The sequence below is a fragment of the Saprolegnia parasitica genome (assembly GCF_000151545.1).
Source record: "Saprolegnia parasitica CBS 223.65 unplaced genomic scaffold supercont2.28, whole genome shotgun sequence".
NCBI lineage: Eukaryota > Oomycota > Saprolegniomycetes > Saprolegniales > Saprolegniaceae > Saprolegnia > Saprolegnia parasitica.
Genome location: NW_012156422.1, coordinates 289,298 through 301,553, shown reverse-complemented (window position 1 = coordinate 301,553; position 12,256 = coordinate 289,298). Strand labels below are relative to the sequence as shown.

At 58.9% G+C, this 12,256-nt stretch overlaps 6 protein-coding genes across 6 annotated transcripts; 3 read left to right on the top strand and 3 right to left on the bottom strand.

The window, feature by feature from the left end:
- Positions 1-782, top strand: SPRG_06881 (hypothetical protein; the record flags this gene model as incomplete). Its single annotated transcript, XM_012346345.1, has 2 exons — positions 1-331; positions 379-782. Coding segments are annotated over 2 exons (735 nt in total), but the record flags the coding sequence as incomplete, so codon positions are not given.
- Positions 783-1,335: 553 nt separating this feature from the next.
- Positions 1,336-2,033, bottom strand: SPRG_06880 (hypothetical protein; the record flags this gene model as incomplete). The annotated part of the gene is made up of 2 exons (XM_012346344.1): positions 1,336-1,344; positions 1,398-2,033. 2 exons carry the CDS (start codon positions 2,031-2,033, stop codon positions 1,336-1,338), a joined length of 645 nt encoding a protein of 214 aa, XP_012201734.1.
- Positions 2,034-2,823: 790 nt separating this feature from the next.
- Positions 2,824-3,550, top strand: SPRG_06879 (hypothetical protein; the record flags this gene model as incomplete). Its single annotated transcript, XM_012346343.1, has 2 exons — positions 2,824-3,151; positions 3,450-3,550. 2 exons carry the CDS (start codon positions 2,824-2,826, stop codon positions 3,548-3,550), a joined length of 429 nt encoding a protein of 142 aa, XP_012201733.1.
- Positions 3,551-3,625: 75 nt separating this feature from the next.
- On the bottom strand, positions 3,626-5,139 carry SPRG_06878 (hypothetical protein). Its single transcript, XM_012346342.1, has one exon. The coding sequence runs from the start codon at positions 5,109-5,111 to the stop codon at positions 3,678-3,680; it is 1,434 nt and encodes a 477-aa protein (XP_012201732.1). The 5' UTR covers positions 5,112-5,139; the 3' UTR covers positions 3,626-3,677.
- A 1,958-nt stretch (positions 5,140-7,097) lies between these two features.
- Positions 7,098-10,993, top strand: SPRG_06877 (hypothetical protein; the record flags this gene model as incomplete). Its single annotated transcript, XM_012346341.1, has 13 exons — positions 7,098-7,887; positions 7,944-8,036; positions 8,080-8,244; positions 8,301-8,427; positions 8,470-9,031; positions 9,075-9,272; positions 9,320-9,495; positions 9,601-9,847; positions 9,896-9,993; positions 10,043-10,220; positions 10,266-10,370; positions 10,417-10,784; positions 10,831-10,993. The coding sequence occupies 13 exons, from the start codon at positions 7,098-7,100 to the stop codon at positions 10,991-10,993; spliced, it is 3,270 nt and encodes a 1,089-aa protein (XP_012201731.1).
- Positions 10,994-11,244: 251 nt separating this feature from the next.
- SPRG_06876 (hypothetical protein) lies at positions 11,245-12,024 on the bottom strand (the record flags this gene model as incomplete). The annotated part of the gene is made up of 1 exon (XM_012346340.1): positions 11,245-12,024. The coding sequence occupies one exon, from the start codon at positions 12,022-12,024 to the stop codon at positions 11,245-11,247; it is 780 nt and encodes a 259-aa protein (XP_012201730.1).
- Positions 12,025-12,256: the final 232 nt, after the last annotated feature.

The following is a 12,256-nucleotide window of genomic DNA, read 5'->3' as shown; positions in this document are numbered from 1 at the left end:
GACCTCTTCGGCGCCACGACCTTTGCCTCGCTCTCGATCCTGGCGGCGGCCATCCACTTGGCCAACGAGCGCGACGCCAATGCGTACTGGCGGTCGCTCACGCTCTCGGTCGTCTCGCTGCTCTGGGCGCTGCGCCTTGGCTCGTTCCTCTTTCTGCGCATCCACGGCGCCGGCTCGGACAACCGGTTCGACGACATTCGCAACGCGCCGCTCAAGTTTTTCTCGGTCTGGACACTGCAGGGTCTCTGGGCGTTTGCAACGATGCTGCCGGTGCTGTTACTGCACACGCACGCCGGGCCGCAAGTCGGCGTGTGCGCTGCCGACATCATTGGTACGCGGTCCCTCTACTAATCTCGTGTCGTATCTCACATTTCGTAGGCTTGGCGCTCTGGCTCATCGGCTTTGGCACGGAAGTCGTAGCGGATGCTCAAAAGACGGCGTTCAAGAAGGACCCAGCGAACCGCAACGCGTTCATTAACGTCGGTCTTTGGTATTACAGTCGCCATCCCAACTACTTTGGCGAAATCCTGCTCTGGATCGGCCTCACGGTCGTCTCGGCGGCCCAGCTGACAACACCCGGGTACATTGTCGTCGCGTGCTTCTCGCCTGCGCTGGTGGCCACGCTCCTCATTTTTGTGAGTGGCATCCCGATCCTCGAAGCCAAGGCGGATGCAAAGTGGGGCGCCGAGCCGTCGTACCAGCAGTACAAGCAGCGCACGAGCATCCTCATTCCGTGGTTTACCACGTCGCACTCGCACCTCGAAGTACGTAGTCCTGCGTAATGCGATGCACTATTTACATGCTTTTTATTCGCCATTGACAGCGTCGTCCTGACTGTAGTAGCGATACGGTACGCGCCCCGCTGCTGTGAGCCTCTACGCGCAATGGCCGAGGCTGGCAGGATCTTGTAAAGGGGCTTGCAACATGATAAGCGATGATCTTGCATGGTCTAGCGAGACGGTAGCCGAGGGGAAAACCACTGACCCGTCGCGACGTTCAAATGAGCGCGTTTGTTGATCGGGTGCCGGCTCTGGAAACATAGAGATGACCTTTGTGACGACGTCGTGCCATCATCAACTAAAGTAGTGAGCTGGTTGATGTCGGCTGCGAGGGCTGGCTTCGCGCTGGTTCATCCGATTGATACATTGATACCTTGTCCCTCCACTAGCGACGAAACGTGCATCGAGAGTACGAGGCAGGGTTTGACTGCAGAATTAACCGACTCTGATGCATCGCACGACCGCCGTTGGCGTGTACTACCGACGGCTGCATGCAGGACGCGTCCCGGATGACTTGGTCCAGTCTGTGAGAAAAGACATACAACCCAGTTACACTCTAGTCGGTCTACAACTGATGGGCACACTCGTGGATCGGCGCTTGGACGTGGGGGTGAGGACAATGTCGTCGGCATTGGCGTCGAGCGAGCGCAGTAGAATCATCACAACGGCTTTTGCCGTGCGGGTTGGCTCGATTGCGTCGACGCGACGCTCGAGTGAGGTCCGCACGTCGCCAAGGACGTTGCCGACATGAACGAGGTCAAGGTGCAGAAAACGGTGCCACTCGGCGTCCAGCGTCCGGCGCAGATCGCCGAGGTCGGTCGGCTTGCGTAGCAAAAGAGAAAAAAGCCGCACCGACCGACTCAGCGCCGTCGTCATCATCGTGCGTGGGACAGCTCCGCCGGTCGCTACGCCGTGTGCCTTTTGCAGCTTGCGGTCGTGGTATTGCTGCTTGGCCACCTTCGCGTTCGGCGTCATCAGATCGCTCCATGTCGACGCCTGAGTCCTTGTCAGGCCTAACGAGAGCCCACGCGCCGTGGCCACGCAACCGCGCGCACTGCCGATCCAGATCCGGGACCGACGCGTGTAGAGGTCCGAGACTGCGTCCGGCGCCGGGATCGCAGCCATTCGGCCAGCGATGCGCAAGGCGTTGTACTCATGGACAAAGATCGTCGTTTGGCTCATGTTGTCCATGGTCTGCAGTCCAAGCGCAAAGTGGGCCGAGGGCGCACAATCCAGCAGCAGCTGGTCGACCATAAGACGCTGCAACCGTACGTCACACTACTAGAGACGCTCCTCACGACCAAAATGGCGCCAACCAAGCTCGTCTTTGCGTCGCTCGGTGGCCCCTGGACCGCGAGGATCGAGACAAGCAGACGCTTTGGTCGTGAGGCGTCTGTAGCAGTGTGACGTACGGTTGCAGCGTCTCCGCGGCTCCTTGGCCGTATTGATGGCCGGCACTGCCCGCCACTCGCCGCATGGCCATTGAGAGCAGCGGCGCGAGGATTCCATTGACGAGCGTGGCTCGCAGCACGTGGCCGGCGCCGTGGCCTCATGTCACGCAATGAGATGGCCGCCCATCCGGACACCGTCGTCGTCGTCGTCGCCTTGGTCGTCGTCGCGCGCTGGAGCCAATGGACGGCGGCGTCGGTGGCGGCCTTGCTCTGGTGCCATCGGCTGCCCATGTGGTCGCAAACAACGGGCCGCTGTGACCCCACACCGAAATAGAACAAGGGCATTTTGACCTTTTACAGAGCAAGTCCTCAAATTGAAGGTCCCAAACAAGGCGCCTTCAGCGATCCTGATTGGCTGGATTAAATAGAACGAGAGGGCCCCAAGATCCCCATGCCAAAATTCTTGTCCCCAAGCAGGTCCCAAGTTGCCCATTCGGGTACGTCCCCTACACAAAACGTTGCCCTAACCTGCAAATTGGTTTCCGCTCTCGTTCATTATCCAAACAACCACAACAACAACAACAACAACAACAAGAATGGTCACCGACTACACTATCCTCGATTATCTCTTGTGGATCAATCAATACGTCATCATGATACTGTTCGCTACGCTCTTGGGGGGACATCTCGGGCGGATCGGCGCGCCCCTTGCGGCACCACTCGCGCGCTGCGCCAAAAACTTCGTGATCACACTCATGCGCAAGAAAAGGGACAAGCTGGCGTGCAAGTATACCGCCAAGTTTGGCTTCGTCGCCACCATCGCAGCCTTCGCCAGTGTCTGTCTTATCACCCTGCATCTCGCGCCAGAGACCCGGCTGCTGAGCACAGACCCTCGGCACAAGCACTGGAACATGTTCATCAAGTGCATCTTGAACGAGCCGACGGAGAAGCGGCAGCGGCGCCGCGACGAGCTACGCCCCTGTTATAAACTAGTAGTTTCTGAGAAATAATGAATTTTATTGTCTAAAGTTTCGACCCCATGGTCTTATTTATCACCGCAAACAACACTGGTTGAGGAGCGTGACGACGACGACCGTTGCGTGGCTCAGTAGCAATAATGCTTTGAGCACGGGCAACTCAAAGAAACAATCCTATTGCCTCGACCATTGACGCATCTCGACGTCCAAGCGGCCGTACTGGTACCTCACGCCCGCTGTGTCGGAAGCAGCATCCGAAGCACCTGACTTCGAACGGTTTGATTACAATAGGTTTGCCGCAGCCGTGCAAGGCGACGGCGATCTCAGTCGGGCGTGGGTCGAATTGGCTCCAGCGCGCGACGACGAGAAGCATCTGGGCCGCCGCATTTGCAGTGGCCGGTAAGGGGTGCCAGCGCCACGAATACTAGCGATCACACGGCGCTGCTTTGTCCGTCCACCAAATACAGACCCCACTATCCTTTACCTTGTGGCATCGAGTTATTAAAATAAAGTAATGGTATTTGTCGGGTCTAATCGAGCTTGAGGCTCGCGCGCAGCGCTTGGAACTCGGCTTCGATCGCGGCAATAAAGGCCGTCGGAGTCTGCTTGATCGACGTGTCCATGAGCACCGTGACACCGAGCGACGTGCCCCACGACGTGATCGCGACGCCCACGTTGACGCTCGGCGGCGGCGGCACAAACGCATACGAGGCCGACAAGCGCTGGCCGCAAAAGTAGATCTCCATCGGCGGCCCGCGGACGTTCGTGATCGCGATCGAGACGTTCGAGGCCGACCAGTGGACGCCATGGCGCATGAGGTCGCGGGGCAGGCTCATGATCAAGAGGCTCACGAGGCGCGTAAAGTTCTTCTCGAGCGAAAACTTGGCTTCGGCGAGGCGCCGTGCCACGAGGCGCATGCGCGTCGACGGGTTGGCTTCGCCGACCGGCAAGTCGATGACGAGCGAGCTAAAGTCGTTGGAGGTCGCCTCGATCGCGCGGAGGCCGCGCATGTTGACGGGAATGCCGGCACGGAGCGAGAGCGAAGGGGCGACGGGCGCGTTCGTCTCGGCTTCGATCGTCTTGCGGAGCGCGCCGGCAATGCAAGACACCAGCACGTCGTTGAGCGTCGCCTTGAAGTGCTTGCCGACGGCCTTCGTGTCGGCAATCGAAAAGGCCAGCGTGTAGCCGAGCCGCTTGCGCGTGTGGCCCGTCTGCTTGAGGACGGTGCGCGGCTCGGGGAAGACGACCATGTTGACAAACTTGCGCACATAGAGAAACGTCGACCAGAGAATCGACGCCACGACCACATACAAGGGCGTGCGCGGCGGCTTGGTGGTCGGCGCGGGCATCGTCGGCAGGGTCGGCATCTCGGTGGCGTCGCTGAGCTTGAAGAGCGCGAGCGAGAGCGACGCGCCGTCGCCAATGCAGTGGTGGATGCGCCAGACGAGCCACGTCTTGTCGTCGTGGTGCAACATCGTGATGGCCCAGAGCGGCAGGGACGGGTCGAGCTCCTTGTTGGCGAGCGACTCGGCAATATCGTGCGGCGTCTCGTTGTCGACGAGCACGTGCTCAGTGATATGGTGGCCCGCGTCAAACGACGAATCGATCACAAAGTTGCCGTCGTCGACGCGCGAGATGAAGCGGTAGAAGAACGCCTTGTCCGACGTCATGCGCTCGTGGAAGTGCGCGACAAGCGTCTCGCGGGCGACGATACCGTCGAGGACTGTGATCGTGAGCGGAATCGACCGGTTCGAGTCGGTCTCACTCTCCTTCGTCGCCCAGCCGAGCGTCGACATGCGCCGCTTCAGGCGACCCTTGAGCGACGGTGCGGCCTGGCGCGACCGGGCCACGTGGAGAAAGGTGATGGCGATGGCCGCCAAGAGCACGACCCACTGGAAGAGCGACGTCGCGTCCATGGCCAGCGGCAGTGGCAGAGACGTGAGGAGCGAGGATGCTGTGTCCATGCTGGTGGATTCGGATCTGAGCGGCTCGTCGCGCCGAAATATAAGCTGTTGACGCGACAGGTGCGCCCGTTGACGCAACAGCGCGCTGTCGCAGGTGCCACGTACACCATATCCGGATGTCGAAGATTCGAGAGGACCTACCAAAACGAGTGTATTTTCGAGGCATAAAGCGTTTTGGAGGGACCCCTCGAAACCATATCCGGACGACCGAACGCGTTGCGGCACTCGAAAAGGTACTTAACGGTGGGTGGCAAGATACGTTCGATGCCGAGCTGATCTGAGCACATCTCGTCCGCTTGCGTCAGACACAGGCACCAAACCTTGGCAACGACACGGCATGAATCGTGCGACCTCGTCGCAACACGTTGGGTGATGTTGCATGACGCGACCCGTGCATCGTTGTGATTATCGCACCCGACAACAGGCTTGTCGACCTCGTCGTCCCGACCTGATTGTGGCGTCCCTTGGTGCCCACGGTTGTACGCTGGCTACTCTTTTCTGACCCGAGTTCGAAGTGCACGCAGCCGCGCGAATTCGCGCGCGCAGTGATAGCGTTCGGTGGTCAAGTCGATGCGATTCGATTACCGAAGTAGTTTTTCCAGAACGTTAAGATCCTTTTTGAATCTATGTCGTGCAGCGTGTCGAGTCGTCCCCAAAGCCATCGTGCTGGCCCAGCTGGTGGCGTGACACACGTCTGGCCCATCTGCCAAGTGATCACTGGATTTTTCACTATATACGAGAGTGCGCCTCGCACACGATGGGCAACGACCCGCCACAAGGCCGCCGGTTCGTAGCTAGAAGTGACGAGACCGCGACGGAAGGTCTTGCCTCGCACAAGCTGCTGGCATCGAAAGCACACCAATATTGATGGCGGTGCACGGCAAAGTGCACGGCTCCTCGCACGGACGCATGTCTCGTGTCGTGTCAACAATGATGATCATGGTCATGGCGCGCGGCTCTCATCCACGCAAGAACATTCTTGGTTGCTTCAAGCGTCGTCTCGTCGTGATCCTTCAAATGCGTCTTTGTGGCGACTGGTGGTGGCACGGCCAGATTCACGTCCGGACTCGCGTAGCAAGGAAGGATGGTCGTGGTGCTTCTACGTTGAGGTTCAAACCGACGAGTTCACGCGCCTGTTGACCCAATGCCCGAAAAGGGCGAGGTCGACGTGCATAGCCAAGTCTCTCGTGTCGAGGCGACAGCAGTGCTGCAGGTCGACGTGCACGCGATTGCGCTACGTGGTCGCTGCATCAGCGTCGAGGCGATAAAAACAACCAAGTTACTTTTTCGCTCCCGGTAGTTCCCAGGCATACAAGTAGGTGCTACGGCGAGGAATTAGCCAAGCACCGTGTTGCGTCAACACCGTTGAGAGATACGTGCAAGTGTCGGCGCTGGATTTTGTCCCGTCGCCTGCGTGGATTGCGTCTTCGAGCAACGACGCTGCCAGCCGTCCGTTCCGCGTTCGATATTTCTAAAAATAGAACGCGATTTTTCGAGCCTCAATTGAACAGTGGAGGCATCAACAACTCTTCTGCGCATTGACCTGCGGGAGTGCGAGACCATGGTGTGAGAGACCGAGTAGAACTGGCTGATTTCCATCCCGATGACAGGCCAGATCGTCTATATCTCAAGCTTAGTTGTACGAAATTGGAGATTTGGCAAGCTTTATTGTGCGAAATCAAACATTTCGAGTGCTTTCACAACGACTAGAGACTCCAGAGGGACTCGACAGTGTACATTGGAGGTGTAGATGACTGGCAGAGCCATTTGGAGGAGATCGATATTTGGCGCTCGCTGACTCGAGTGACTTGAGGGGCCCAGTTGTGACGTCACAACCGATCTTTTCGCTTTTAAATGTGGCACATGCCACCAATAGACCCACGCAAACCATCGAAAACCTTCGAAAAGCAGCCAATCGCACGCGAGCGAGATCGTTGTATGCCCAGCCGACCGACGCCGAGCCGACCAGAGGAGGTGCAGCACCTCATGGCTTCGGACGACAGCGCCCGCGACCACGGCCTCTTGCAGCTACCTGACGGCAGCTCAATGAGTCTTCTCTACTTGCCGCCAGAGTACCGGTCGATTCGGCACTACTGCCCACGCGTCGGCAAGGCGCTCGTCTACTATATGGCCAGCGTCATGACCTTTGGTATCTTGCCGCTGCTCGCGCACTGGTGGCCGCGACTGTACGCAGCGGCCAAGCTCTGCGTAGCGTCCACGTCGAGCGACTTTGTCGCGACCGACCTTGTGCTCCTCGAAGCCGAGGCCAGTCCCGGGACGTTCGACCTCGTGCCACTGCGCGTGTCGCCCGACGGCAGCGTCTCGTTCGAGTACCGAAAGAACCGGTATCTGTACGACAAGGACCTGCGCGAGTTTCATCGACTCAGCGCGTCGGTCGAGCAGTTGCCAGTGGCGACGGCGCTTAGCCGCCTGTCCCGAGGCTGGGGCGAAGACAGCGTCGCGACGCTTCGCGAGACGTTTGGTTCCAACGGCATGGACCTCGGCGTGCTTCCTATCGAGCGAGTGCTTCTTCAAAAGATGCTGCACCCGTTCTACGTCTTCCAAGGTGTCTCGGTCGTGCTCTGGCTCATTGAAATGTACTATACGTACGCGATTCTCATTCTCATTATGAGTCTCGCCTCCGTGATCTACGAAGTCGCGACCCAACTCATCAACATGCGCAAGCTCCAAGCACTCGTGCACAATGACGCAGTCGTCCGTGTTGTTCGGGACGGTGCCGTCACCGGCGTCCCCGCCGACGCCCTCGTCATCGGCGGTACACTTGATATTTGCTTGATTTTTGATTATTCAAGTATGGATTGTCGATGCTAGATGTGGTCTTGCTGGACACGGGTCTCGTGCCCGCCGATATGGTACTCCTGCACGGCGACGGCACGGTCGACGAGTCGTCGCTCACGGGCGAAGGTACACCGCGTGTCCTGCCGCCGGCGTGTTCACGGTGTCGTAGCGATCCCGGTGCAGAAGCAAGCGCTATCCGATTCCGCCGTGGTCCTCGGACCACACCTCGTCGCGACAAAGAAGGAGTCGGTGCTGCATGCCGGCGCCGGTATCGTGCGCCATACGCCAAACGCCAAAGGACTCGTCTTGGCCACGGGCTTCTCCACAAGCAAAGGTGCGTGCCGAGGCTAATACCGGTCCATTCGATGGTGGAGACGGATGCTGGCGTAGGCGAACTCTTTCGGTCCATTGTGTGTCCCAAGCCGGTGCAGTTCCAAATTGAAGCCGACACGTACCGGTTCCTAGCCGGTTTGACTGTCGTTGCGGTTCTTGCCGGGATCCAAAACGCCATTGACGCGTGCGTCCCAATGACACGCGTGCGTCACTCATGTTGGCGTAGGGCGGCGGCTGGCGTCGTCTGGTGGCGCATCCTCGTCTCGTCGCTCGACCTCATCACGATCGCCGTGCCGCCAGCGTTGCCCCTTATTCTGACCGTTGGCGTCGGCTTCTCGCTCGGACGGCTGCAGCGCCAGCGCATCTTTTGCATCGACGCGCCGCGCATCAACCTCGCGGGCCACCTCGACTGCTACTGCTTTGACAAAACCGGGACCCTCACGACGGACGAGATGGTCTTTGATGGTGTCGACAGCCTTCGCAGTCGTCCGCACCGTCGCTCGTCCGACAGTATCGAACCCGTGCATATGGCGCCGCCGTTGCTTCGCACGGGCCTCGGGGTCTGTCACAGTGTCGCGTGGCAAGTCGACGGCGTCACCGGCAGCCCACTCGAGCGCGAAATGCTCGACGCGTCCGGGCACCGACTCGTGTCGTCGTCCGACATTCAGTGCGACGCCACCGGTGATCTCTTTGAACGCCTCCGGCAATTTGCGTTCGATGCAAGCGTCCAGCGGTCCAGCGTCGTGGTCCGAAACAAGGCCACCAACGCGCTACGAGTCTACACCAAGGTAGTCCACCGAAGCGCTCGATCCACGGCGACAGTGTGCATAGGGCTCGCCCGAAGCCGTCGCTGCCATCTGTGTGCCGGCGTCTCTACCGCCGACGTTTCGATCCAGTGTCGACCAGTATGCCCGCGACGGCTACTACTGCCTCGCCCTCGCCTACCGCGACATCGACGCTTTACCGGCGGACGCCCAGCGCCACACGGTCGAAGCCGACGTGCACTTGCTCGGACTACTGCTATTTCGGGTGCAACCATCGACCATGGTGCGATCGTGACGACGATGTCTGAGTAGAACCCGATCAAAGACGAAGCGTTCGAGGTCATTCGGACGCTGCAGCGGGCGGCCATTGACATCCGCATCATCACGGGGGACAATGCGCTCACGGCCATTCACGGTACCGTGGCAACGAGGACATACATCGGTCATCACGACGCTATTAGTGTCGCGCAAACTGCAGCTGCTAGTTCGTCCCGTCGTCTACCTTGTGGTATGTGCTTGGCACGTCCAGCAGCGCGTATACATGTCGCATAGGACGTTCACGCCATCGACGGCGTCGTTCTCGTCGATGTGAGTGCATCTGGCCACCCACCGACGCCATTTGTGACTAGTCACCTCGAGCGAGGCGACGTGGCGGTAGGTCTCGCGTCGGCGTTCGAGGCGTTGCGACGGAGTTGCGTAGCTCACGGGGGCTGCCCTCGAAGCGCTGCAGACGGCGCTGCCCCCGACCGACGTGCACGCAATAGTGCTGCAAACCAAGATCTTTGCGCGCATCCGTCCGGATCAAAAGACGTGGATCATCGAGCAACTCATCGGAGCCGGGTACAATCATGGTCGTTTTGGTGTGATATGAACGAAGCGGCGAATTAGAAAACATGTGGGCATGTGCGGCGACGGTACCAACGACTGCGGTGCCCTCAAGGCCGCCCACGTCGGTCTCGCGCTCTCGGACGCCGAAGCGTCGATTGGTACACGCTTCGATCCTCGGTGGCGGTCCGTGTACATATTTCGGATTAGTGGCCCCGTTTACGAGTCGCGACAAGAACATTCGGGACGTCGTGACGCTCGTGCAGGAAGGGCGGTGTGCGCTCACAACCTCGTTCCTTGCGTTCAAGTACATGGTCATGTACCCCGTGTCCAAGTCGTCTTGACGTCGACGCTATATGCATCGATGATTTCGCTCGGCAACAACCAGGTGCGACGACCACGGTTACCGTCGTTTTCTGTACACTTCTTGTAGTTTTTGCTCGACGACATGGTCATCGTGCTCGGTCTCTCGATGCTAATGCTCCAGACAGGCCCGTCGCGGGTTTTAACCCGCCACCGTCCACCTGATACGCTCTTTGTACGTCGACGGCATCGGGTCGGGCGGTGTCCACCGTGAGTCGTAGGCGCGCCCAATCGTGGCGTCCCTCGGCGGCCACGTGTTGTTGTATGTGCTGTGCTTTACGCTTCTCCGACTTGTGTTGGTCGCCGAGCCGTGGTATTGCACCGTCGACGAGGCCAAGACGCGGGCGCGGGCGTCGTGCTTCACCTACGTCGCACCGGACAACGACGGGTACACAAGGCAGTCGTACGAGAACACGGTGCTGTGGCTCTACGGTCACTGGGCGTTTGTGCTTTTGGCGATCGCGATGAACATCAAGGACCCGTTCCGGCAATCAGCGTGGAGCTCGAACCGCCCGTTTGTCGCCTATGTTATAGCGATGGCCTTCCTACTCGTGCTGTTGACGCTCACGTCGTCGCCCACTGTCTTATCGTACGATGCTTCGTATATATTGACACTGCATGGTTTGTATGCATAGGATATTCGAGCTGGTCGGGGTCCCCGCCGTGTTTCGATGGGAGATTCTCGGTGTCGTCGTTTTTCACGGCGTCGGCGCCATCGTGTGGGAGCGCTTTGCGACGCGACACCGCGCTATAGACGAAGACGCACCAGCGTTGACGTCGTCGCCCATCGTGGTCTAAGTCTTGTGCTTTTGACAAACTACGTACATAGGATGTCATTTGCGTTGATAAATGTACTTTGCACCATATCGATCGCAGTGTTGTGGGCCTACACAGTTTGGTCCGATTCGAATCGACGAACCGGTGGCACTTGATGAGTGAATAAGTCTAGTGGTATGATTTGTGCGCAGGGTGCAGGAGGCTCCGATCTCGATCAAGTGAAACAAGCACCATGAAAGGTCCAATTATCAAGTTGATACATGCAACGTCTTCTACGCGGACACGAGTGTCCATAGTTGTTTGTTGTTCGACGTGTCGTTCGAGAAATCGCACGGGGCGACGCCAGCCGTCGTGTCGCCCTTGTCGACCAGACACTGCGTGATGTACGTGTAGTGTTGAATGCGGTTGGTCCCCGACTCGGTGACGATCCACTTTTGGTTGCCGTTGTTGAGGTTGCACGGGTATGTGTGCAGGTGGTACGCCAGTGACGTGTCCTGGTAGACGTCGAGGCACTCCAAGTTACTCTGCACCTGCAGTGTCTTGGCGTTCGCGTCGTAGCGGAAGACCTCGTTGCGGTTGCTCTTGAGCGTGTTGGCGAAAAGGCCCGTGTAAAACTCGGAGAGGTAGTTGTCGCCCGACCGAATCCGCACCGACTTTGGTGGTGTCGATTGGTCGCACGAGCCAAAGTACTGCGTCGCCGTGTCGCCGTTGCATGGCGCCACTCCGACAACCACAGCGGCTTGACCGGGCACGTATGTCAGACAATAATTGCTGGGTCCAACACTCTTGATGGCATTGCCGGCGATTGACCACTTCTGAGCGTCGCCTCCGGTGCACATATCGGTACGAACGTAAGCGGTTGCCGTCTCCGTGAAGAGTGTCAAGCATGTGTTGCCGCTTTTGGAGATGATGAAGCCGTTGGTTGCATCGAAGTCGAACCTCTCGTTGCTGTTGCCTTGCACAAAGTTGACGTAAAGGCCACCGTAAAACTCGGAGAGGATCAATTGACCACCCGACGTGCAAAACCGCAACGGTACAATGTTTGGGGACATGGTAGGCGAGACGCCTGGGGTCGGAGCCGGCGTGTCTGTAGAGATCGGCGTCGGTGTCGGCGTTTCTGTGGTGATGGGTGTAGGCGCCGGGGTTGCGTCCGTCGCGCTCGGCGTCGGTGCCGGCGTCTCATCAGTCGGGGCGTCGGAGCTGGCGTCTCATCAGTTGGGCTCGGCGTAGGTGCTGGTGTCTCATCAGTAGGCTCGGCTAGGTGCTGGTGTCTCATCAGTCGGG

What these genes read in the sequence shown, in the direction of transcription:
- SPRG_06878 (XM_012346342.1), bottom strand. Translation starts at nt 5,111, where the DNA reads ATGGACACAGCATCCTCGCTCCTCACGTCTCTGCCACTGCCGCTGGCC.